The following is a 26,266-nucleotide window of genomic DNA, read 5'->3' on the forward strand; positions in this document are numbered from 1 at the left end:
GGCAGGAAGGAACTAAAGAAGGCGGTAAGGAAGGAAGGAAAATGATTTGGCGCCCATCCGGAGACGGCGACCGGAAGTTGTCACCCGGAAACCGCGCGCCTTGGAGTTGTGGGAGGACCGTGGCCTGTGAGATGCCGCCTAGAGCGGCTCCAACCATCGAGTTTCAGCCTGGAGGGGCCTCGGCGCAGCGTGAGTGGTGCATGCGCGTAGTTTTGCTTCGCTCTGCCAGTGAGGAGGCGTGGGGACGGCGCCATGGCTCCGGTGCTGAACCTCAACAACGAGGTGAGCGGGGCAGGGCGCGGCTGGGGACAGACAGGGCAGAGATGGGCCATGGAGGAAAGGGAAGGGTCGTCCCGTCTCGTCTCGTCCCGGCTGCCCGGGTGGGAGGCGCTGCCGCGGTGCCTCCGCGCGCCCATCACCGCGTGTCCCGGCCGCCAGTTCCGCCGCACCTTACCACGGCCCCCCCCGGCCCGGTTCCCTGCAGCTGGAGAAGATGAGAAGGGCGAATCAACGTCTCAGAGCCGTTCTTCTTCTCGCTTTTAGCGAGTGTAGTATTGCTTTCACGCTGTCTATAATGAATAGCATGCTGTAGTGCGGTGTGTTTCGGTTGCGGTGAGTTTTTGTTAGTCATTGCATGTGGTGAGCCTGGCACAGCCAGACTTACCTGCTGTGCACCTTTAAACCTGGTAGTTCTGCTGCACGTGTTGTCCCAGCTCTGGCTGTTCCTGGGTAACTCATTAAAGTCGCTATTCATCATTTGCAAGAGAACTAGGATTGGTGCTTATCTAAGTGTTCCCAAACTTGTTAAAAGTAAGTTTTATGCTCCAAGCACGTAACAGCTCAGAGGGGTGATTTGCAAGTCAGGAATTTAGGGAGAGGTAAAGTGTTCATCAGAAAATGCGTAATTTAATATTACGCGTTATATATATATACATCGAATACAGTTACCTAGCTGATTACAAGCATTTTGTTCTTGTGACTGCCAAATGAGGTCAAATGTAAGCAGCTTCATGCTGAAGCATGCTCCAAAGAAGAGCATTTCATTCCTTACTGAAGCCAGGAGTTTGTTGGTAGATTCAGAAGGGCTACCTGAACTACATCAGTTACTAAAGAGAGATGCTCTTATAGCAGGGAAGGGAGGAAGAAACAGTAGTTGAATGAGGAATGGCCAAACCATTCTTCAGGAAAGTGATATGAGTAGCTTGTGTAGAAAAGACAGACAGGTTTCGGTAAAGACGTGGTGATGCTTTTACTTCTGGCAGCTCAACTATCACCCTACACGAAGAAGAAACCAAAAGTTAGTTCTCTGAGAGTTTCCTGAAGGGGTGTACTTGCATCAGAACTCACCAGAGACAAAAAGTTAGGCACCCTATAAAGCATGTCAATTTAAGACATTTTGTAATGCAGACTGAAATTCTCTCCATCAGGCCATTAAGGGGGACAGCAGGTCAACCTGGTGAAGAGTAAGCTGCATCTTTCTGATGGAGACCTACTGTGTATAGATCTTTTTTTTTTCCATTTATACAACTTCTCATAAAGCATCTCTAGTGTATAAATTACTGCAGAAAGTAGCCATAAAATTTTCTTCACCAGGATAATGCTCTGTGTGCTGAAGTTTCTGGGAAGATTTTTTGAGAGTTTGTCTTGCTGTTAATAAATATTTCTCTTTCTCTGATAAAGGCAGCATGATATTGTGTGAGCATGAATGAAGTAATCGTATTAGAACTAAATTTTTCTTGCACAGTCTTCCAATTTGGTAAGCGATAATATTAATGTAATTAAAAATCAGCTTTATACAGTTCACCTTTTAGATTATATCGAATAGATATAATGGTAATTACTGCAGAAAGGAATTTAAGTCACATTTGAATAGGTAATAAACAAGTTTGTTTCATCTTGGCTGTATTTACAGTAGTACTCTATAAACCCTTGTAAACTTGGTTGTATTATATTTACATGTTTCTAATTTTAATTTTCATAAAGGCAGGCTTCTGCTATTAATTAAGAAACTATGTTGCTTATTAAATTGTAGATTCCTACAAGATTTTAGGAGGGTAGAATTCAATTTGCTGTTAACCAATTTACTGGAAGATCAAATACCTCAAGAATAGCATTTTCAGGTAACATCAGTTGATACCATTCATAATGTTGACCCTTATTTTCATTAACTCTTGTTGTATGTTTGTTAGTGGTATTTAAAGGAACAAATAGTTATTAATCTTCAGAAACAACTTCTGCAGCATATATGGCATTCCTGTAAACTGTGTTGGTATAGGTGAAAGCTGTGTGAGTAAGATATATTTGTTTAGTTTATTTCTGTGGGCAAGGAGTGAACAACTGCTGTTTGAGTAGGGTCAGTGTAATTCAGTGGCAGGAGATCTGGCTTTACTGTCATGGTGAAAACAACATGAAATAGGAAGAAAAAAACCAACCTTACACTCTTAACGGGCAGCTCAGGTTTTTGCTGCCAGTATTATCAAGAAGTAAAATGTGGAAGTGTTTTGGAATGAAAGCAACGCTTTCATGGATTATTCCATTTATCACCAGAGAAACTTGAAAATTAAAACTGTATTAATATTACGAAAATCTTGTTATCCAGGGAAATGGAACAAATAAAAGACGTGATGTGTCTCCTTTCTTTCCAACAGCCTTTGAGTCCATTTGCTAATTTCAGAGAATTTGGAGAGGAGACCTTGAAAGTCTTCTAAGAGGTATCATTTGGATAGAAAATAGTGAACCCATGAAACAGCAGACTCCCAGCTCTTCCAATCTATTGGTGAATGAAAATGAAAGAAATGTGATACTATTTAGAAGATTATATGAACAGATTGAAAGCTGTTGTGCAGTGGTCAGTATTCTGGGTGAAAATAAGAGGCAACTGCAGTGATTGTGATGTGGTGAAATTGGACAATGTTGTGAAAAATAAATCATAATTATTTATTCACAAAATATTGTCTCTAATTTGTTTTGTTTTTAAAATGCTGTTGTTGAAGTCAGTGTAACACTGATTTCAGAACATAAACTGTCAGATTGCATGCATGGTAACACATGCTGACAAAAGTGTAAAGACGTTTTCTTTTGTCTAATTACACATATATCTGGGTGATAAAAGGAAACATCAAAATCTGGCCAATGCTAGCAAAATCTGCTGTTTTAAGAAGACATCAGCTTGCTGCTGGGAGATAACACAGTATAATTTCATAGTGATTTTGTGGCTGTAAAATCGGGATTGAGAAATGGTTAAAAAACATTTTTTTTGTGTGTTTCAGACATCTCATTTCTGTTTTTCTATTGCATTTTGACTTCTGTGCCCAAGGTGAAGTCGGGGGTAGGGAAGTATGGAGAGGGTAAAGGTTGCAGAAAGTTAAGGGAGAGTAAAACTGTGAAGATAAGAGTTCTTGAGGAAGAAGAGGAGAATACAGTATTTTTTTGCCGCCCTTCACTTTCTTTTTGTTTGTTTAGAAAAGAAAAAACACATAACTCATAGATTGAAAAGAATAAAAACATGAGTTTTGTTATTTTTGTGTATCATCTCCATTTGATTGTTCTTCTGCCGTGCTTGTCTGCATTTGGCTATAACTGTATTCTCATCTTTAATTTTACAGGCATACACACTGAAGGAATCTTTAAGCAGTATTGCTATGTGATGTATGTTTCCTCTTTTAGTAAGCATTTCAAGAATTTTCAGGCATCACAGAATAGCTTGCCATACTAAAAAATGCATATGAACTAAACTTTCTGGAAGCATGTGCTAGGTGGCAGCACATCATCAACAGCCATGGACGGGGCAAGTCTAAAGGGAGATACTACATGTTTAACGTGGAGAATTATTTCTGTTGATCAGCAGTACACAGCAGTATGAAGCAGAAGCTTGTGATTAGAAACCAAGTCAGGTGTGCTTTTTTCATTTCTTTTCAGTCACAGTCTGCAGGTACAATTATCAGTCTACTCTCCTTTTTTCTCTTCTTGGAATTCACTTTTGGTTACAACTTCTTCACAGAATTAAGCCACAGAATCTCATGAGCTTGTGTGAATGATCTGTGTGTGAATGCTTTTAGAAATGTGTAGTTGTAATATACATGTGTGCTGAAAGGGCCAAAGTTGTGTGTTAATAAGGCATTGTAGTTTGTGAAGCGTATTTAAATCTCAGAATTCCGAGGTGTTCCTATGAGTCACATAAATTGAATTTTCCTAATTTGTTTGGGTATGGAAATTTTGGTGTTAGGTGATTTTTTTTCTCTTAAATTTGTATTTAATAATCTATTGTATACTCTAAAATGATTTCTCTCTTTAGTATTTTTGCGGAGTTCTTACTGATGAAGTTGAGACTTTTAAAGCTGTGTTGTTTTAAACAGTGAAAGCTGATGCCTAGATAAATGCTTTTCCTCAATTTGAAGTGTTCCTTTTTCCCTTAAAGGCAGAGTCAATATAAAAGTTCATCTTGACGGTAATATGCACGCACACAAATTTTTCAGTCTCCTAACTGAAGTGCAGATTAAAAAGATTCCGTGTGGAGGAACCTAGCAGTCAGACTCGAAGTGGTGAATTCCACTCAGCAGTTTTCTGGGTCCCAGAACTTTGAGCTGTGCTTTGTCCTGTGTGGCAGCACTCAGGCTCTTGTACTTCTTTGGTTTGCGACCGTTGTCTTCTGGGTTATCTAGACTGGAAATGACATGTTCAGAAGGTAATCTGGACATGTGGCTTAGCCTTCAGGCTGGTGTGCAGCAGAGTCAGAGACTTACAGTGTAGCCATGCAAAACAACTGTAGCTTGTGAAAAAGGACTGAGGTATACTTTCTGAAGGTCTGAAACTGCATTTGTGCTGTAATTCTATGAAACTCGCATCATATATCGCAGCACAACTGGGAGGAGGCATATCTTTTGTAAGGTGTATTAAGTTTGAAATGTTTTATTATTTATCCATGCTAGTCCTTAGGACGTGATGTATTTCTGTTATTGATGCAATAGGTCCAGCATGCTGATTTAGAATCACAGAACTGTGGGGTTTGGAAGGGACCTCTAGACATCAAGTCCAACCCTCCTGCTAAAGCAGGTATCCTACAATAGGTTGCACAAGTAGGTGTCCAGCCAGGTCTTGAATGTCTCCGTAGAAGGAGACTCCACAACCTCCCTGGGCAACCTGTTCCAGTGCTCTGTCACTCACAGTAAAGTTCTTCCGCATGTTTGTGTGGAACTTCCCATGTTCCACTTTTTGGCCATTACTCCTTGTCCTATCACTGCGCACCACTGAAGAGAGTCTAGTCTCATCAAATTGCCACCTGCACTGTAGGTATTTATAAACATTGATCAGATTCCCTCTCAGCCTTCGCTTCTTCAAGCTGAACAGCCCTAGGTCTCTCAGCCTTTTCTTCTACAGGAGATGCTCCAGGCAGCTGATCATCTTTGTTACATATAAATGTCAATTTAAAGTGTGCCTCGGGTGAAATGGAAGTTCTGTCATTGAATAGTCACCATTCATCCAGATAAAACGTAGTTTGAGACTACTCCAGGGTATTTATTTGCTGTTACTTAAGCTCTTCCTTATTTTCAGTTTTCAGCATTTGACTGCCACATCTCTAAGATGTGAATTACCTCTGCATGTTTCCATTTATATTAGATGACACTTGAGACAAGTAGTTCAATATGTTACTGCTTTTTCCTTTTTCACACTTTAGACTATAGTAACTGGGACAGCTTTTAACATTGAGATCTCTTTAATTTGAGGCTCTTTGTGAAGGATTGCTTTGCTGTTCAGTGTGACATCTTAACGCATGTGATGTGCCCCAAGCGTGCAATTCTCAGGCTGATGTCAGAGCTACTGGACTCACCATTTCAGAACTGGAAGCTGCTTGTTCTCCTTGCATCCCCTCTTCCAGATGCATGTCCTACCTGCTCCTTCCTTCCTGAGTTTGAGCAGAGCATTCTTCTTGCTGAGGTAGTTTGCTGCTGCTGGATGAACTTAGCAGAGAGCGGCTGCAGCATGGGGCTGGGGGTGGATGGCTGGGAGAGGAGCAGTGGGTGGGGGGAGACAGGCTGTGCCCCTTCCACCACAGCAGGCTGCTCACTGTCAGTGGAGTGGCTTCGTTTAGACCGTGGCATTTCTGTGAAATAAACAACTGGGAGAACGTTCAACCAGCAAACCTAAGTAGTCAGGATGGTTATATGTTGTGCAATTGCATTGTCTGGCAGGTGTCTATCTTACTGAAAGTAGCTACTGATCAGTGTTACAGGAGTATGACAGCTAAGGGGTTCCAAGAGCCCTAAGGGCCAAGGGAGCCCTCAGATCTGTCTTATCTTGGTAATGTTTCAGAATGAGTATATTGAAGAGTAGTTACAAACCAGCGTGAAAGAAGAATCATATCAATTTACTATTAAGCTTTTTTAAAATCTATATTTATCTTTGGAAAATGTGAAGAATAATATCGTAAGGGGGGTAAAAATATTTGGTCTCTTACCCACGGCAAAAGAGCTCTTAAAACAAGTTTCAGCCCTCTAATAAATAAAACAAAGTGTAATTTTCAGGAGCTGTATTTCCTACAGCTTTCTGTCTTTTTAAGTCAGTTTTCACTGTCAAACAAGCTGATATGAGCATTCAGTTTTTTAGTTTATTATGTCCAAATTTTTAGCGTTACCTAAGGAATGTTGCGATAGTTTAAAATGCATTCCTGGACCTTCTTACTAGCGATAAAAAAGAATTCTAGACTGAAACTTTCAAAATAACAATGACTGAGTGCTGTTAGGCATTATGGTATTTAAAGCAGTCCAAAATACTGGGCAGCCAGCCCAATGTGGTTATCCAAGCTTCTCTTTGAAATAAAATAGCTGCCCTCAAAGATCCATTTTGTGTGCTGTCCTCTGGGCTATGTGGTGAATCTAGGAGCTCCTTTAGTGCAACTTAATATTCCCGCATGCTGACTTTGTAGCTGACTAAAGGGGAAGTGAGGCATGAGCTGTGGTATCTGACTGGTTGTCTGGTATTGGACTGACCTATGAGATGGCGTATTGCTAGTAATTCAAAATACCGTGCTCTCTTTCAAGGCATGTGTCTGTCTGATGAAGAAAATGCTGCATTTTTGTGTAACAGCTTAGTCGTCAGAAAAAAAATCATGGTAGTTGAGAGAACTGCTCTGTGGTATCCAATCCCTCTGTCTGAGATTAGTTGAATCCTGTGATCTCAATCACCAGCAGAGTGCACTAATCACAAATGCTAACAAATGCTAGGCTTCTGCCTAGGAAAGAAGGTCAACTGTATGTGTTAAGGGGAGCCTGGTCATACAGTTAGCCAGTGGGAGTATTTCCTTAGGAAAAGTTCTTGGCTGTGCTCCAAAGGCAGCTTATCCAACAATTAACATAAAATACTTGAGCTCCCTCAAAGGAAATACTGGAACTTAGGAGTACTGGCTCTGAAGAAATTCTTCTTGCAGGTCTACAGATGAGTTCCATTTTAATATTTTGTCTCTGGCTTGTGAGTCATGTTTGTTCCGGCACCATCTTAGTCTAGCATGCAGGTCAAGCCACTCTCTTTAAGCAGAAGCAGTTATCTTGGACTCCTTCACAGTGAACACATTCTGTGATTTTTGGCTTTTCAGTGCCGGTAAGTGTTACAAAACCCAGTCTGTTCAGAACTGGTGGTGGACACCAATTCTGGCAGAGTTTTGAGCTACCTGCTGGTATGCTGAAGTTGTATCAGGCAGACTGTGTCTCAGGCAACCTGAGTCATCTTCACTTTGATTGCTTCAAAATTCATCTTTGTCTAAGTGCAAACACTTAATATTCTTTGGGAAAAAGTACAGGTGCCTGGAATGCTCTGTGGCTGAAGTTGAAGCTGTTGGCAGAGTTCTGGCATGGCCGAGATCTGCAAATTCAAGGCTTGTGCATGTTCTTAAATACTTAATTGAATATGATCATACTGTCTCTTATATGTCACTGAAATCAATCTAACGTCATTATTGGAAAAAAGCTGTAAGAGTTAAAAAAGACAAAAATATCTATGCAATTCACAACCAAATAGCTAATCAATTCCATCACCTCTTTTCTCAATGTGCTGGCAAATTACTACCGCTGCTGTAAATTGTAAGTCTCTGCAAAAGTAGAAAGATAACAGTACGTTCTCTTTAAACTCTGGAATACTTGACAGCAGTCATATTTTAGCTCTATGGAAATGCATGTAAAAATTCTTGCATTCCTTCTGTTACTAATAAATATTTCTAAGTGCAGCGGTTCCTTGAAGGAGAAAAAACTGTGCAAGATTGGGCTTGAATTCTTTTTAAAACAGTTCAAGTGTTAAATTACTGACATTCTTTTACAGACCATGTAAATGTCCTAAGGAAAAGGTCTGTTGAAAGCTTATGAAATTTCTAAACTTACACTCTGTGAGATAGAATTCTGAGGAGTTGTGGCTTTAGTTTTTCTAGGAACAGTTCCAGCAGCTGTTTCTAAAGTTTCTAGAGTTGCCACATCATCAGTTACACTAATAAAAACAGCAAATTCTGATCAACCATTGACACAGATTTTCTTTCAGCAGATTACGGAAGTGATTAAACATGGCAAATGGTGCTTTTTGGCAATATTGTGTATAGCCCTTATCAAACTATTGTCCTTCAGAACAGAAATGAAAACTTTTCCATAGCACAAGTGGTTTATATAAAGTGTGTGTGGTAGGCCACGTAGGCTAGCAAGATGCTCTCATAAAACATCTGTGGCTGCTTGGTGTGGTAGTGTACAATAATGAAAAAAACATGCAAACACAGTCATGGGAAACTTTAACTCGTATTTGAAAGGAGCTGTGAGATACTTGCAGTGCACAGTATGCTATCAGATTTAATACATAGGTATATATGTGTACTTAAAATGTCTGGTTTTTTTAGAAATGCTTTTTATTATAGTAAATGTGCTTAATTGCTTGCTGCTGTCATTGCCGATGTCTTTTTACAACCTCTGCATTACCAGGCATGGAACTTGCTGCCAATTGAAAAAGAAGGAAGTCTGAAATGGGGTAAAAGGAAGGGAAATATTATAGTGTTGGATTTATTTCCCAATAGATTTTTAGAGTAGGAGGAGCGTGCTAGAAGAAAAATATTAATGAATTGTGAATTCATTGTGAATTGGTGGTTGGTATGACAGTGATAAAATTCCTTTCAGTTTGTCTTGTGCTAATGGAGGTTAGTAGTGCAATTAAAGGAAAGGTTTTTCAGTTAGGGTTTTTGGCACAAAAATGATGAGCTGCTGAATTAAGTGACTCTTTAATTGCCCTTTAAATCACTTTAAGAAAAGGGATTTAAAAATGTACTTATGTTTTAATGAAAAGTTACAAGTACATTATTCTCCTACAAAGGTAGGTCACAGTGATGAATGTTTATTCGTGTTGCATTTAATGCCAAATAAAATGTGTGTATGTATATTCAAAATTTACTTAGAATTTAAATCAGTTACCATGTTTTTACAGTGTAGATATTCTTTTCATCTTTATTCTGTAATGAGCATGCGGGCCAAAATTGAGTCCAGCAAAGTACTTCTGTAATGGCTCATACAGAACTTCCATTTAAATCATGAGTAAGCTTGATACTGACCAGAAATAAATCAGGGCCGCTAATTCACTAGTTAAAGTATAACTTCTGGAAGTCTGGTTGGATTCATTCAGCTGTGTTGAAAGCTGGTTTCTCACAGGCTGGAAGACTTGTTTATCTGTGGTCCAGCAAACATCAGATATAAAGTGGATTTCAGCAGTTGAATTGGACAACTGCCAGGTTATGATTGTGTAGCAGTTTGGTAGGATGAGGGGTTAGGTTGGAAGGTCTTCAAAATTGAATGAAATCTCAACGATACATTGTCCTGTTTGGGAGCAGAAGTGAGGAGTACGCCAGTGGGAGCCAGGAGCTCAGGGCGAGGAATATAATGTTAGGGACTTCATATTTCCCATTTTTAGGCTACTGTGTATTAAAGTAAAGTGCAGGTAAGGGTAAAGCTATTTAAGAAAAAGAGTGCCATTTTCTGATTTAGCTTACTCAATTTCTAACTCTCAAAAATGAGAATAATATAGTTTCAAATAAGAGCCTCCCAACATGCTTTTAAAATGGCTGTCTTAGTCTATTATTTCTCTTCTTTTTGTTCTGCTGTTCACGAGTTCATAGTTCACTTCCCTAATTTCTGACCTTGATACTTTCAAAGGGAAGTGAAAACTAGCCAGCAGTATAAAACTGACCAATGGAAAGCACAACTTCTTCCAGTGGCTATAGCTCTTAAAGCTTCCCAGACTAAAAATATTGAAATAACATTTACTTTGTCTTGAATGAAAATGTTCAAAGAAAATCCACCCCTTTCAAAAAGTTATTTGAAGCTAATGGACAGAGAAATGAGATTCGATATAAGCAATACCTGCAAGTGTAACACTGGCGTAGAGCTACTATTAAATGCTGGATGTGTGTATCTGAATCCTTAAGCACCTAGAGGAATAGTTTCCATTATATTGTTACCCACTAAAATGCATCAAGTATTTGGCAAAATTTTTGCTGTGGTAATATGCTCATGTTTTCTGGAAGGTGCTATGGCTCTTTGCAGTTTTACGAAAACATCTCAGAAAAAGTCTGGAGGTCTTTCACAGATATGCTGATGCATTAATGGATGTACTGGTTGCATGAGAAGCTGGTAAGAACTGTTTTGAGTAGCAGCTCGTTCAAAGGAATGAATAAGGGATTTCATCCAGAGGCAAAAATCGCTAGAGGACTGCTGCAAAGGAAATAAGTAACATAGGAACAGGATCGCATAACTTAAATTTAGTTGCATGATAAAATATGAATTCCAGACAATATAAAGCAGAGGGCAGTTAAGGTGATTGCTCACTCTTTCAGTGATTTAGAAATAACAAGGATGATGGAAAGGAAGTGAGATACAACAGCCTTTACAGCTAGCATTACAGAGACAATGCTACGAGTATTCCAGCTGTCGGAAATGGTGGTGGGGTAATGTGTGTCAGAGGAAGAAACAGCATGAGGGACAGGAGAGCTCATGAAGGGAAATGCGTGTATTTGGTGTGGAAAAGCTGGAGATTGAAGAGGCAAACAGCAAGCTTCAGGAGATGAGAATGTCTCAAAAGAACCAGCACTGGATGTTGGAGGGACTTTATGAATGGCTGAACTGTAAACATGCCATACCTAAGCAAGTTGGATAGTGTGAGTGGTTGTGTCAGAGCAAAAGTTTTGCAAGGGCTTTACTGTACAGTTAGAAATTGTGACTTACACTGAGATACCAGTACCACTTTTAAATCTGGCAGCTACCCAATGAAGAGCTAATTGCTTAAAGGAGTATTTGTTAAACAGTGTCATCCAGGTATCTGTCAGGTGTATTTTATGCTCTGTATTTTTTATACTTTTTATACCTGTCCTTTTCCCCAGTTTCTATTTTGTCACAAACATCCAGGAACAATACAGATTACTAGGTTTTTCTTTAATTTGTTTTTTCAAGCGAAGTTAAACATTTCAATTGCCTAACTTTCTAATATGTATGCGTTTACTAGAATTTCTTATCAGTAAATCCATTTTCTTACCTATTTTCAGGGAGCAAAGAATGCTAACTGGTGTAGAAAGTTAATCATCCATTCCTAACAGAAAGAATGTTCCTGTCTTTCCAAGAAGACTGGAAAGTAAGCTACATTAGGTAGTGTCATTAAAATATGTAGGGCCTCACTTTCTGTGGTAAAATTTATTCAGCCTAATATGTATTTACTGTGTGAAAGAGTTCCCACAAAAAAGAAAAATTCTATAGACATGCTAGCGTAAATCATCTTAATGGAAGAATAGTTTTTTGTGGTAAATGGGATACTTTGCTTCATATCTGGCAGGCAAATAATAATGATGCATGTCTGAAACGAGCAGAAGCTCACCTCACTTGTTGGTGATCTTAGTAGCCTTTGACGCAGGCAGAATATTCGTCCTGGCTGAGTAAGTCAGAAAAGGTGATGCAAACTGAATGATCTTTTTATCAGTAGTTATCAGAGTGTGGTAGGGCACGGCTTTTTGTCATTCACTAGGAGAACTCTTGCTTGAGCTAGTGTTGTGCTTATGGTGGATGGCTTTGTGTTGGGGACAACATAGGGCACTTCAAAAGTCTTACATGAAGTATAACAGTAAGTTATTAAAAAAAAGTTTGAAATCTTCTTACGTTAGTATTTTTTAGGTAAAATAAAGAAGACATTTTTTGTAGGAGGACAGGGGCTAGTCCGTATTATTGAACATCATTTCTCACTTTCTTTATACTCCTTCATTCCATGACCTACCTCTCTCTATTTATGTCCTGTATGGTGCATGATTTGTGCTAGGATACTGTGAAGCTAGATGGGTAGGTTCTTTCACATCTGAATTTTAAAGTATCAAGCATCAGACAAGAAGTTAGAAAATTCCAGGGTTATTGATTAGAGAGGAGAAAAACTTATAGTTAAACTACACTTGTATAACGGGAATTCCTTCAGCTTGCACGATTTGTGTAGTACCATGAGTGCTTCCTATTCCTCTGTCTCCAAAATGCAGCAGTACTGGTGATAGTTACTCATGTGGTGAAGATTTGGTTTACCTGCTACAAGGTCTAACTTGAATTGTGGTTTACTTCTGTCCAAAACTAATTTAAATGTAATGTTTTGAGTTTTATTTTACTAGTATGTGTTGGTAGTTGAGGCCTTCTCCTTTTTCTGATGGGATTTTTCACGTACCTAACGAAACCTTCCTGCCTTTTGATTTCCCAGTCTTTATTCCTCTTCTTACACATATGGATGAGGAGGAGCTTCAGAAAAAGTAGCTGAGATTATTTTTAATGGTGGTTTTTTCATCATAGTAACATCAATTAAATTTATTTTCAGTTGTCACAACAGGCAAGTTTGCATGCATCTTTATAGACAATTTAAAGATTTCAGACCATTTCTTATCTTCCATAGGTACAAAGAAATAGTAAAGTGATTTAATATGTATTAATAGGTATTTCTCCAGTGTGGTCGTTCTCTGCTGGTACTTGCATTCAAACAATAACATGGCTTGGCTTTATGCTACTAACTTGAAAGCATTTTTCTTGTATGATTTCTTTGTGTTTGCATAACAACTGTATAGTGACATTGAAAAGAAATTTCTAAGTGGGTGAGTCTGGTTAGGAGATGAGTGGTTGTGCTGAATGACATCTTCACAAAAATACTTAGTGCCTTTTCAGTGGTTAAGATGTGGATGTTTGCCAGATGTTGCGCAATGATAATCTTTCACAGGCGTCCCACTCATTCCCTGGCTTCCCTGCATGTGGGACTAATCTAAGATGCATATAAAAACTTCTTTTTTTATGTGGCATCTCTTACACAGAATAACCTCTCCTACCTCTACGCACTTCAGCAAGCTGTGTTTGACTCCCCTTGGAATTTCACTTGTCAGGATAAAAACATCAGCCAAAATAATGTAGTAAGAGTAAAATATTCTGTGTGCTTAAGCTGCAGAACCAGTGAAGCCTAGCATCTTACAGCTTTGCACCTAGTTGTCCTTAAAACTTTGTACCGGTATCCTCATTCCTCCTGTGTCTCTACAGCTTTTTACTTACCCCTGGAGTCATGCTGTTTCAGCACTCAGCAGTAACTGTAGCTACGCTCGTGTTGCCCTCCTGAGACTGTTGTTTTGGGGCTGGTTCAGAGCCAGACATGCTGGTAAATGAGTGTGCATGTATTAACTGGCAGCCAAAATCAAAAAGATCTGAATTCCACTTATGTATCTCTTTCACACTTGGCATGTTAACTGTATTTCTCATCTCTTATTCAGCTACCAGTTTTCACAAAATGTGTAGGAGATCTGGCCTGTGCTGATCTCTCAGACTTGGTGTCTGTTTATTAAGTAAAATTATTGGGTGGAGATACTGACTGGCAAACAATGTGATGACAAATCTAATTTCCTCAGAGAACGGGTTAACAAATTTAATTGCAGAATACACGAAGTTTTATTTCTCCTCAGGGTCGGTGAGAGAAGTAGCACTGCATTGGGTCCAGGGGCTCTGAGGTTTCCTATGGTGAGTTAGGAGGCCAGTGCCACTACCTCATTGCAGAAATGATCATTACTTGAAGAAGCTTTATAGTCTGAGTGAGATGGTATGGCAGTTGACCTTCAGTTGCTGTGACCGTAGGATATTAAAGGCCTGTCAGTGTGTGATGGATGAGGTTTGAAAGCCCATGTCGTGCACTTCTCTGAAGGTGACTCAAGGCATGCACAGGCCAAGGGGTTGGCCAGATGAAGAATGCTATGATGGTGCTTGAATTACCCATTTATCGACTGCAATTCACTCCGTAGTTGTTTTGAATATTCAACAATCAACTGCTACGTGGAAGTAAAGGAGCAAGTTAATGAGGGGAAGTAAAAAAGATTATAATAGAAACTACAATGCTTACAGAGTGCCAGAATATACTCACTCTTATTAATGCTTACAAGAAGAGAACGGTACCATTCACATTTTCAGCTGTCTTACGGACACTTAGAGTGGCTTATAGACAGTGAAACTGACATAATGATGAAAATGATCACATGCACTGGCTCATCCTGCCGGCTGAAGTGTGGTCTGGTTGTTCTGCTGCTGCTTTGCTTGCAAGAAGGAATGATACCTATTCAGATGCTTTAGTTTCAAGTTCTGCTGCAGAGGAGTTGGCAGCTAGTAGACCTCTTATCGACTTACACAGCTTGAAGTCCATGTCTCCTTTTTCTGCCAGACAAACCCATTGATGCTCTGGGGCTCTGAAAGACTGACTGAATTTGGCTCACGTTTGAAGCCACTGCTGATCTTGTAGCAGGTGGTCAGAAATGGGAGCTGTGGCTCCTTATTGGTGGCTAACACCAATGCTTAGGTTAATATAGAATAACTTCAGAACGTGGGTGTCAGTTCATCTCTCTCTTCTGTCTCACTGTTTTAACAACTTGTGCAGGTTGTTCAGAGAGATGCCTGTCTTTCTCAGAATGAAAGAAGAGAGAGTAACAACACTGAAGTGTATCTCAAGTCAGGGAGGGGGAAACAAAACAACAAAGCAGTACCCCCCAACTGTTAATAATGGCAATGTTCTTACTGTGTTTCTGACTTGTTGCACAACAGATTCCATCCCAGTTCTGGCACAATTTTCTTTTTGTGACATGAGTTGAATTCCAGGTTTGGTTAATGTTCACAAATTGTATAATTACTGAAAAAACTTTTACAGATTGTTAGTCAGTGTGATTCAGATTATTTAGAATCTAGAGATTCATAATGTTACATCTGCTTTTGAAAACATCACTAACTGAAGAGTAAAAGGTTACAGATACAGGACTCATTATTTGTTCGTGTTTATTATGATAATTCTTGTGTCATAATTGCAGCTTCTTCTATTACTGTCTTCCTGTGAAATCAATGCATAAGGAGACATGAAAGTCGCATGTGGCTTCTAGCTAGCTGTCTGGTCTTATTAAGAAATCCTGACTACAGGTATCCAGTGATTTGTTGACTGCCTTGCTCACACCCCCTTGCAACATTCCATGGGGATACTTTTAGCAGGATGCCAGCTATGGGTTTTCAAACTTGTGCCCAGCTGATCAGTTAAATGCATGGTTACAAATCACCTTCAGGTAGTTCTCAGATTTTTAAGACACACACACACACACACACACACACACATATATACTTATTATTATTTTTACTTTCCCCCCTCCCCGCCCTCATAATTTCTGGTTAATGTGGCATATTTGGTTCTTATCTGGCCATTTGCTACTTCTGTTTATTTAGGGTGTAGAAATGTGTCTAGCCAGCTAGACACATTGAGAGCTCACATGCTTTCTGAAGTACTACATTCAGCCCAACTCTTTACAATGAGACACTGAGTTTCAAGCAGTAAATCCATTAAATTTTGGTCTTTGGCAGCAAGCAAGTAACTCTAGACTAGTCTTAGTCCCTCTCAACTGTCTGAGATATTTTGAATCACTGTTCAAAACCTTTAGATGAAAACACTAGCAGTCTGAGTAGTCATTGTGGTTTCCATTTGGAGAAATTATGGTAGAAATTACAACTATTTTACACGCAGGAGGAAAACTGTTCCTGTATTAAGAAAATACATTTTTATATTTAAAGATACAGTACTGAAAGTCTCATTTCAATGCTTCAGATGATAATTATGTGGAAAGCAGCATAGGCAGGCTATAGAGAAAGGGTTTGATGGTAATTCACAGGGAGTATGTGCATGGCTTAGCCAGTGAGAAAGATGGAAACCTGCCTAGGTGGACAGTGTGCATTTTCTCATTCATCTTAAGCCCTCCCTGGGAACCTGGTGGCTGGATCCTGAGAGGCTGCAGGCAGGTGCCTCCAGCACCTCTGTCAGCTTTGGGCAGCAGGGTGCCATGTTTCGATCCAGAAAAAGTTGTCACATCTTTCCTCTTCTACATTTGCTTAGATGTACTGCAGCACTATCCAGTCCATTTGCTACAGACATGTTTGTCTGCAGCAAAAGAAGGTAAAGGCAAGACTAGTACTGGGAAGAAATTCAGTGTGTTCCTTAGCTCTCACTCTGCTGGGATCTGATCCTGGTATTAAAAAAGAGGATAGTTTATTGATCGAAGTCTGGTTTGTGGTATCCCAGCTCACCCTCTGTCTCCATCTGTATGTTCCCACCTTGTTCTTTTGCCCTGGAACTAACTAGCATTCATGTGACCATGACGGGAACCAATATAGGAAACTGATCTGACTAGAGACTGAACTTGCTTTGTTTTTTGGTAAGGTTAGGATCTTTTTGTAGGTATATATTTGTGTAAAACTATCTTGGAACCGAACAGTTGAGTCCTGTAGATGTGTATAGATTATTCTTGCTGCTTTTACTTCCCTCTTTACACATGCTTATATAATGCAAATATGTGAATCTATAGTAAGTCTAATAATGGCTATTTCCAGGTATTTTGACATGTATAAAATTTATACTGTAATACAGTGAAACTTTTTTTATTTAAAAAAAAATAAACTTGGCAATTGCTAACTTTTCCTAAGAATCTGAAAAATCATTACATATTTCAAGCTGACATTCCAGATAATAGAGGGAAATATTTGTAATGAAGTTCCAATAACATTTTTTCACTTAAATTATTCACTCAAAAGAATACTGTTGTTCGTTCTGGCTAATACATGATCCAGCTGCAGGTGTTTTGAATTTGAAAACTCACTGTTGCCAAAGAGCACCAAAATTTAACATTTGGAATACTACATTGCCATGGTAATTTCTTGGTTAGAAGACTGCCAAGTAACAAAAATGAAACCAATGCTTTTGGTGTGCCCTTTCCTTGGAAAATAAAGCTCGGTGAAAACTGAAACATTACTTAGTTTCATGTTTTTCTTCTAGGTACTGGAGAGATGTTGAACACTGAGCTTAAATACATGTTTATTTTTCTTCTTTTAAGCTGGATTTCTTCTTGGGACATTTGTTCATGCATAACTTAAGCAATTTACACAAATGTTTTGGTTGTGTTTCTAATGAATTTTTTGTTTTGTATATATAAAAAGGTCTACTTCTGGGGTTTCAGTCTTAACGCAGTACCATCAGGAAGCTATTGTATTCCTTTGAGCATATTTAAAGATTTTAGTTTATTTTTTTCCTTTTTTCTTGAGTCATTCTGGTGTTAATGGAGCAGAACCTGATTTCAGTCTGCTATGGTTCCTTTGTCATGAAAGGTCTCAACCAGGACTGAGGTACAGCTTGTACCTCTTTCATTTATAGCAGTTCATTCACTAAATACAGTATTTGTAGGTGTATAAAAATTTCTTGAAAGCTATATGTAGTATATATAAAATAGACGTTCTGAGACTGAGTTTTCTAGGTATTGATTTTTTTGTTGTTGTTGCCATTCCACTCTCATATTAGATACAGTTTTGTGACAGATGGAGCCTGTTAGCCTTGAGAGCACATGAAGATTCTCAAGCATGGGAGCAAATTCAGAACTACCCTCTTTATTTCAGACATCAAGTGATGTCAGAGGACTTTCGGCTTCTATCAGGAGAGCATTTCCAGTGCAGATATCTGGTTTTGCTGAAGCAGTTATTAGGGAAAGACAGAACAGACCTTGTATTCCAAACTGAGTTCAGATATTTATATGTAGAATTACAGAACATTGCATTGGAATAATATCTTCAAACTGTAAATGAAAATTTATTGTAATTGTGCCTGGACATTAAATATGATCTTGATACAGAGGAGACATTGCTATGTTAGGAGGGAGGAAGAAGGTCTTGGTTCAATGTTTGTGTGTTTGTATAATGTTACAGGTATTTCGAAACACTCTCATGATGAGTTTATTTCACTTGATTAGGTTAGCTGCAGAATCCTTCATTAACTGGCATAGAATAATCTCTGTTTTCTAGTTACTTGTACAGGAACTAGGACTAGACCGTGAGCTGGCATAAAGCAGAAGTGGATGGAGTAACTCCCATATGCTGTCTGGTGCTGTTTTTTTAAGGGTTTAAAACTTTATTTAAGTGCATTATTGGGTCAAGACCAAGATATTCAGCAACTCATGGACTGAGGCCTGCATTGTATTTTCTTCAGACAGCTCAGAGGAAAAAGACATGGCCATCAGTTTATTGGCTGTTAAGCCCTTTGGATAGCTGGGGCCAACTGCATAAGTAAACTATTAAGTTTGAGTTCTAGGCCTTCTGCACATATCTGCTACTATTTTATTATTTTTCAGTAGGTTATCATAGAATCATAGAGTGGCTTGGGCTGGAAGGGACCTCAAGGATCATCAAGCTCCAACACCTCTGCTGCAGGCAGGGCTGCCAACCTCCACATCTAATACTAGACCAGGCTGCCCAGGGCCCCATCTAGCCTGACCTTGAACACCTCCAGGGATGGGACATCCACAGCCTCTCTGGGCAGCCTGTCCCAGCACCTCACCACTCTCTCAGCAAAGAACTTCCCTGATATTCAACCTAAATCTTCCCTCCTTCAACTTAAAACCATTTCCCCTTGTTCTGCCATTATCAACCCTTGTAAAGAATTGACTCTCCTCCTGTTTGTAGTCTCCGTTCAGGTACTGAAGGGTTATATTAAACAAGTATTGGGCATCAAAATATTATTGCTTAATTTTTCTCCTAATCCATTGAATTACTATTTTTTGAGGAATGTTATGGATTTTGTTGGTTTTTTTTGTTGTGTGAAGCACAGTTGATACTGTAGTTAGGAATAGACACGTTCCTCTCTCAATACATTTACAGGCCTTTACTCACGCTTTTATTTTTTCCTAATTGGTGGAATGCTAGCTTCATTTCGAGACATGTTGTCTACTGAGGCCTCAAAACAAGTTTCAGAACTGACCAAGTGTAACATGTTATTCTAACGGAGAGTTTCTTGCTGCTGTTGTTCTAGAAATGTGAATGCAGACATCTTTGACTAGTCATGTAAATTTGAATGTGACATGTGCCTGTACTGTCACTTTGTCTGCATTGCTTGATGGTTATTTTGTTGCCATCACAGATCTGAGGACCCTTCCATAGCGATTTATGTTTTTGGAACTTGCGACAAACTTTTATTGTTACTATTATTATTAATACTTAAAAATCGCCTCATTTTCTCCTCAGGAAACATGACAATCTTCTTAAAAGGTTTTTTACAGCAGTTAATTGTGTGGAAAACACTTAAATAACTTTCTTAAAATAACAAGAATCATGGTTTGTATAGTATTATATGCAATAACCGTATCCCATTAACTTAAAAGGAATAATGTGTGTGATCAAAAGCTCCTCCCGGTACATCCAGCTCTGATTCAGACATAGATTCATCCCTTCTGAGAGAGACTTTTGTAGTTGTAATTAAGTGATTTGTAACTGTGGTTCAAATATCAGTATGCAAACAAAATTATTTTCTTACAAAAAATACTAGAAGGACATTTTTATATCAGAGGTACAATTAAACAGTCTTTTGTGAATGTTTGTTATCAATTGGCTTTCTGGGCTGCAGGTGTTCACTGCCAGCTTATATCAAGTTTCTAATCCACCAGCAAACAACCCCATGTCCTTCTCCACAGAGCTGCTCTCAATCTATTCTTTGCCCAGCCTGAGCATATGTTTGGGATTGCCTAGACTCAGGTACAGCGTCTTGCATTTGGCCTTGTTGAACCCCATTAGTTTCTCATGCACCCACTTCTTAAGCTTGTCCAGGTCTCTCTTCATGGTATCCCTTCCACTGTGTAAATTGCATCAATCTGCTTCGTGTTGTCAGCAGACTTGCTGAGGGTGCCCTCAATCCCACTATCTTCCATTGATAAAGATGTTGAAGAGCACCGGTCCCAAGATGGACACCACTTGTCACCAGCCTCCACCTGGACATAGAGCCACTGACCACAGATTTCTGGATGTGACCATCCCTGCCAATTCCTTATCCACCAACTAGTCCATCCACTAAATCTCTCTCCAATTTAGAGACAAAGGTATTGTGTGGGACCATACCAAAGGCTTTGTACAAGTCAAGGTAGATGTCATCAGTTGCTTTCCCTTTGTCTACCAATGTTGTTGCTCCATTGTAGAAACCCACCAGACTGGTCAAGCACAATCTGGCCTCAGCGAAGCCATACTGGCTGTCTCAGATCACCTCCCTGCCTTCCATATGCCTTAACATACCCTCCACAAGAAACCGTGATTTTCCCCGTAATGGTCATTGCAAGTGGCAAGTACTGGGAGCTCCTGCCTGTGTAGCAAGTATCCATTTAATATATATTGTACTGAAAAGAATAATTTCTGTTATAATCCACCACAATAAATTGCACTAATTTGGCAAAGGTAAAATGAAAGGAGAGGGTTTTGAGTGATGAGTCACTGGCACAGTCTGCCCAGAGCTGTGGGTGTCCCATACCTGGAGGTGTTGAAGGACAGGTTGGATGGGCCCTGGGCAGCCTAATCTGGTGGGTGGCAGCCCTGCCCATAACAGGACGGGGTGGAACAGAATGTTCTTCAACATCTTCTCCAACTCAAGTCATTTTATGATTCTAAGATCACGCAGTTCTTGTCAGACTTGTAATTTCCTGATGATCCTGTCTCCATTACTTGAATCAGAAGAAACTGCTTTCTGCATATGGCTTGAAAAGTCTTATGTGAGCCTGGCCGGTGCACAAGGGCTGCTCCGAAAGTAATGCCTCGGTTATTATGTGTTATTGTACTTGTATCTGTTGTAGTTTCCATTGAAATAAATAGGAGGCATTACTTTCAGCACAGCCTATGTACATCGTGTTGTGGGGAACATTTGCTTTATATTGCAAACTGCTGGGGCAATGGAAGTCTATTTTGTGAAATAGCTACTCCTATGGAATTTTTTTCCATTTCATCTTTGTTTAGGATCTATAGTAAGAGAAATATCTCTTATGGTATCTGAGAAAGTCACAGTGTAGAATGAATGTAGTTTTTGGTGCAGTTCCTAAGCTAAGGTTTTTACTTCTGAAATGTTCTTGTGTTCTTTTGGGCTAGTGTGTTTCACCACGTTGGCTTGTTTTTGAAAGTGAATTAATTTCCGCTATTGTTCCTTTTAGATTTAAAGATTTATAAATTATCTATAATATGATTATGGAATGTCAGTTTCTTGGTAACTATGACCAGTTCTTCTTATTAGTTAATAATTAGAGTGCAGTTGCCTCTTAGATAATGTTTTCCTACAAAGCGAAGTGTCTTCTAAAACAGAAAACATCCCGTGTACTGTATTGCAAAAAATCCTTGAAGTGGTTACCTCCGGTTACAACAGCATGCTTCCTGAATTTCTAGGAATCCTGGAATGTATTGCTATTGATAGGTTTGTTTTGAGATTTGCCTGAGGCTGTAATTATTCTTTTGAGTTCACTGTCGCCTTTAAGTATATTACAAATTCTTGTCTCTGTGCCCTAAAGCATTGGTAAGTCTGACCCTGTCTGATAATGTAGCCTTTGTAAGTTCCAGTGCAAAGCCTCATCCTTTTATTACTTATTTACAAAAAAAAGTATTTATTATGAGTAAATGTTTACTGTAATTTTTTTAAAAGCAACCACAGTTCTTTTTTTTTTTGTTTGGGGAGCAAAGGGGGTTCTTGTTTGGCTTTTTTTTCCTTTTTCATTGTTTAGTTATTTAGTGTGCCCACCTCACTTTTTGACACAAGAGACTGACGGTTCAGTGAGTACTAGTAGCCACACTGGTGGTCTAAGACTCATTGTTTTGGCACGCTGTCTATCTGAAGTAAAAGTTTTCTTGATTTCTCTTCCAAAAGAACTGACTGCTTTCTTGAGAACTTCATGAGTACTTCCAAGAACAGAGTTGATGCATACTGTCCCGTGTGAAAGAAGTGACTGTGGATTACATAAATTAATGTGCCTACTGTGCCAAGAAGTGAATACCTTCCCTCATTCCTGCTGTCATATGTCTACTGAGATTTTATTGGCTGGCAGCTGGAGAGGCAGGGTCTTGGCTCATTTGTGCCCCAGAAACATGCTGTGTCTGCATTAATATTTCTATAAAAAATACATTACAAAACATTTTGGAGAGAAAGTTAAATATACTTAGTATTTGGATATGCAGTAACTACCATGTTAAGTCACTGTACGAATTCTTTGAATTCGAATGAGTTTGTAGCTTGGGAATACTTTAAGTAGTTATTTAAAAGCAAACAAAAAACAACCATCTTCATTCTGAAACAGTGTACCCAGTTTACCTCTTTTTGAATGTATGTAGTATCTAAGAGGTATTCAACCAGAAGATGCTTTATTTTCTTTCCTCCGTTTACAAGAAGATTTATTACAGGGAACTGTTTGTAAAAAGATAATTCCCTCAATATCAAATAAAAAAAAATGTTTACACACTAAGATGGGAAATGGTAATGTTAAGCATTTATTTCTCAGTGCATAGAGACTTGCAAAGTGCTGCTATCTAGCTTTAGGTCTATTATTATTTAGATCTAGCTTTTTATCTATTTAGCTCTAGATTTGGCAGAGTTCCTGTGACTCACCGCCCTCTGACTAAAGAGTTTCCTCCTAACATCTAATCTAAATCTTCCCTCTTATAGTTTTAAACTATGACCACTTGTCCTTTCACTACACGCCCTGGTAATAAGGCTCTTCCCCGTCTTCCTTGTATTTTTCCGTTAGGTGTTGAAATGCTGCAATAAGGTCTCCATTAGAGCTTTCTCTTCTCAAGGCTAAACAACTCCAACTCTTTCAGTACCATTTTGCAGGAAAAGAGTTCCAGTCCTCATTTTTATGGCCCTCCACTAACAGGAGGAGTTTCTGTTATGGCGAGGGCCCCAGACCTGGATGTTACAGATGGAGCTTCATAAGAGGGAATTAACCTCGTTCAACCAGCTGGCCACGCTTTTAAATGCAGCAGAAGATATAGTTGGCCTTCCAGGCTTCAGGCGTTCACTGCAGGCTCATTTCTAGCTCATTTTTAGGGACCTCTCCAGCCTCCACCTGGACCTAGAGCTGTTGACCACAACTCAGTGGATATGGCAATACCACTGTCAGTGTCATTGTCTTGTGGGGTACCATATCATAGGCATTGTATAAATGAAGGCAGATGGCATCAGTTCTCTTGCCTGACAAGGCAATGCTGTCACTGTATTAAAAGACCGCAAGCTGGGCATGCTTTGCCCTTTTTGCAGCCATCTTGCTTGTCCCCAAACAGCATATTTTCCCTTTTTTCTCTGTGCAATTTCAGATAACTAGCACAGAACAATTCCCCTCCTACTTTTAGCAGAAGTGCTGGTTTTTTTCCTTTGGTGTGACAAAGCAGTGACCAGTAATTTAAAAGTCCTGTCCCTAGAAATTATTTCAGTGGATTAGTCCTTCAGTAGAATCACTGCTAAGCACAGTACGAGGCTTAAATGCTTACTTATGCAAGTAACCTAGCTACAAATGTTTTAAGGTGTGTGCAAAATATGTCATTTTTTTAAAAACAAGTAATAACTTCTTGCCTTTGTAGTCTCAGGCTTTCCCTCATACTGTAATGTGAAATGTTCCTCCACAAGCTTTGAAGATTTTTTTGTTTTTGTTTTGTTTTGTGGTTGAGCTTGATTGTAGTTTCTAATGCTAATATTCCCTGGTAGAACTGGTTGGATGGTAACTGTTAGATATTTGGGCAAGATGCAGTCATTTTCATGTTGTCTCTAAGAAATCAGAAGCGAACATAGAAAACTGAGGCCAAGAACTTCCTTGGGAAAGAAGCGCCAGCTTCTTTTGAACCTTACCCACATTGCGTGAACTTAAGAGAAATTTGACTTTGTCAGGAATAATGATGTTTTTGTTTAAATATTTCATATTTTGTAAATTTAAATATGAAATCTTAATATGGATATATTTCAGTAAGTAACATTTGAGTGTTAAATTAGCAGTACTGTAAGTAGTTACTGAATCTATCTCTCTGAAGTGTGCATCACTGTGAGGACAGTGTTCTGTCCTAAGGTTTCCCATGATGGAATTTCGAACCAAAAGATTCCGAAGATTTTTCTGTTAATACCACCTTTTTACTAATTATTGTAATTCTTTTCCTCTTATTTTGGGAGAGAATTAAGTCCAGAACATCACTATCAAGTTTTCTTTGATATTAAAATACATTTTGGGAAGTAGAGGGAACTGGGTAGAGGAGGAAGTTGAAAATGAGTGTAGCACAGGGAATATACTTATAGAGATTTTGAATAGCTATTTGTATATATCTGTGAATATTTGTATTCAGCAAAAATCAGATACATAAGAAGATTTGCAAATCTTAAGTCTTGTTTAATTGTAATTAGTTTGAGAGTCTTTCCTTAGATCTTTCAAAATGTTTCGCAGTGAAAATAAGATGCACTAATGGGAAAGTACTGGTGCTGTGTTACCGGGACAAAAATAAACAAACTGAACACAAAAGATCAGTCTTTACTAATCTGTAGCTCAGTCTAGCTCTAAGAATACTAAAATATGGCTACTTAGGAATGTCTTGTCTTCTGTTTGGACTTCAGGTGCATTTTTAAACTGTTGGTTGTTCTTCCTCTGATGTTTGTGAAAGCAGTTTGATTTTAAGTGAAATCTGAATTCATTTCAACTGGAATTTGGTTAGCAGCAGAACGCACTCCATTTTCAAGAATGTTTTTTGTTGATTTCTAAAATGTAAGTTAATGTAACAAATGTATTTTATATGGAAATTGATCAAGGCAGACAAGCTTCATATTGTCTTCCATCTTTCTGACAGGTTGTGAAGATGAGAAAAGATGTAAAGAAGGCCAGAGTCCTGACCATTCGCAGACTGACCAGACACATCGGGAAATTGAAGTTGAAAAAGTCAGTTTTAAATATCACTGTTCGTGTTTCAATAAATTAGGTAGTATCTGGATTATCTTTCTGAAAACAGGGACAAGGAGTAAACATGTATTACATAGAAAACCTAGGGCACACTGACATATATATATTCTATTAGACATATTTTTTACTTTATTTTAGATAGACTCAAAATACTTACTGAAGAGTAGTTTCATAATTTAGAATTGGGATAACATGTTTTCAAAGGATTTAGTGTTTGGAAGTTGATCACCACAAAGGACCTTTTACAGCACTTCCAAAACAATCAGACTTGATCTTTTAGGCTGTTCTGCTATTGATCATAATGTGTCCATTATTTTCTCACTGCAGTTCTCTGCAAAGTTGTGTAACAAAAAATATTATTTAGTATGTACATTTATACAAATTGTACTTGGTTTTTAATAATTAGTATTAAAACTATTAAAACAACATTTTGAAGGTTATGTTTTTAAAGATAACTGGCTCAAAGGAATTTGGGTTGTCTCATTGGAGATAACAAAAAATAAGTCTTTCATACTGTTTAAAGTGTAAATTGAATGTATTGTTCTTCCATAAACTTAGTAAATTGTACAGACCTAGTTAATATCTATATTTAAATGTTGCAGATCTTAGAATATAATTATATTTGAAATAGCAGTATCTCCTGTGTGTTGCTGGTAGGAATTGTAGTCATTCTCTTCTAATAGAATAATGCTTGTCTTTTTTATTATTTTGCTAAATCTTCAGTGTTTTTTTCTTCTGTTCAAAACGGGAGAAGCGTTGTACTACTGAACAACTCTTCACCAAAATGTTCATTTAACAAGGGGATGTGATTGTGCTAATTCTTGTGATAGTTTGATATTTAGCATCTCCATGCGGAAAAAAGAAAGTGAACAAACCTCAGATTTTTTCAATAAAGACTTCATTTACAGGGGTTCAGAAGACTTGAGGTTAAAGAACCAAAAACGAGTTGAGAGATTAATAGAAGAAATCCATGCTATGAAG

At 38.6% G+C, this 26,266-nt stretch overlaps 1 protein-coding gene across 1 annotated transcript in view; it reads left to right on the forward strand.

The window, feature by feature from the left end:
* SRFBP1 (serum response factor binding protein 1) overlaps positions 87-26,266 on the forward strand; it is a 72,244-nt gene continuing 46,064 nt past the window's right edge. Inside the window, exons 1-3 of the mRNA XM_021380389.1 lie at positions 87-282; positions 25,176-25,264; positions 26,194-26,266. Coding sequence (XP_021236064.1) covers positions 253-282; positions 25,176-25,264; positions 26,194-26,266 — 192 coding nt within the window. The 5' untranslated portion in view covers positions 87-252. The remainder of the gene's footprint in view (positions 283-25,175; positions 25,265-26,193) is intronic.

Source organism: Numida meleagris, chromosome Z (genome assembly GCF_002078875.1).
Source record: "Numida meleagris isolate 19003 breed g44 Domestic line chromosome Z, NumMel1.0, whole genome shotgun sequence".
NCBI lineage: Eukaryota > Metazoa > Chordata > Aves > Galliformes > Numididae > Numida > Numida meleagris.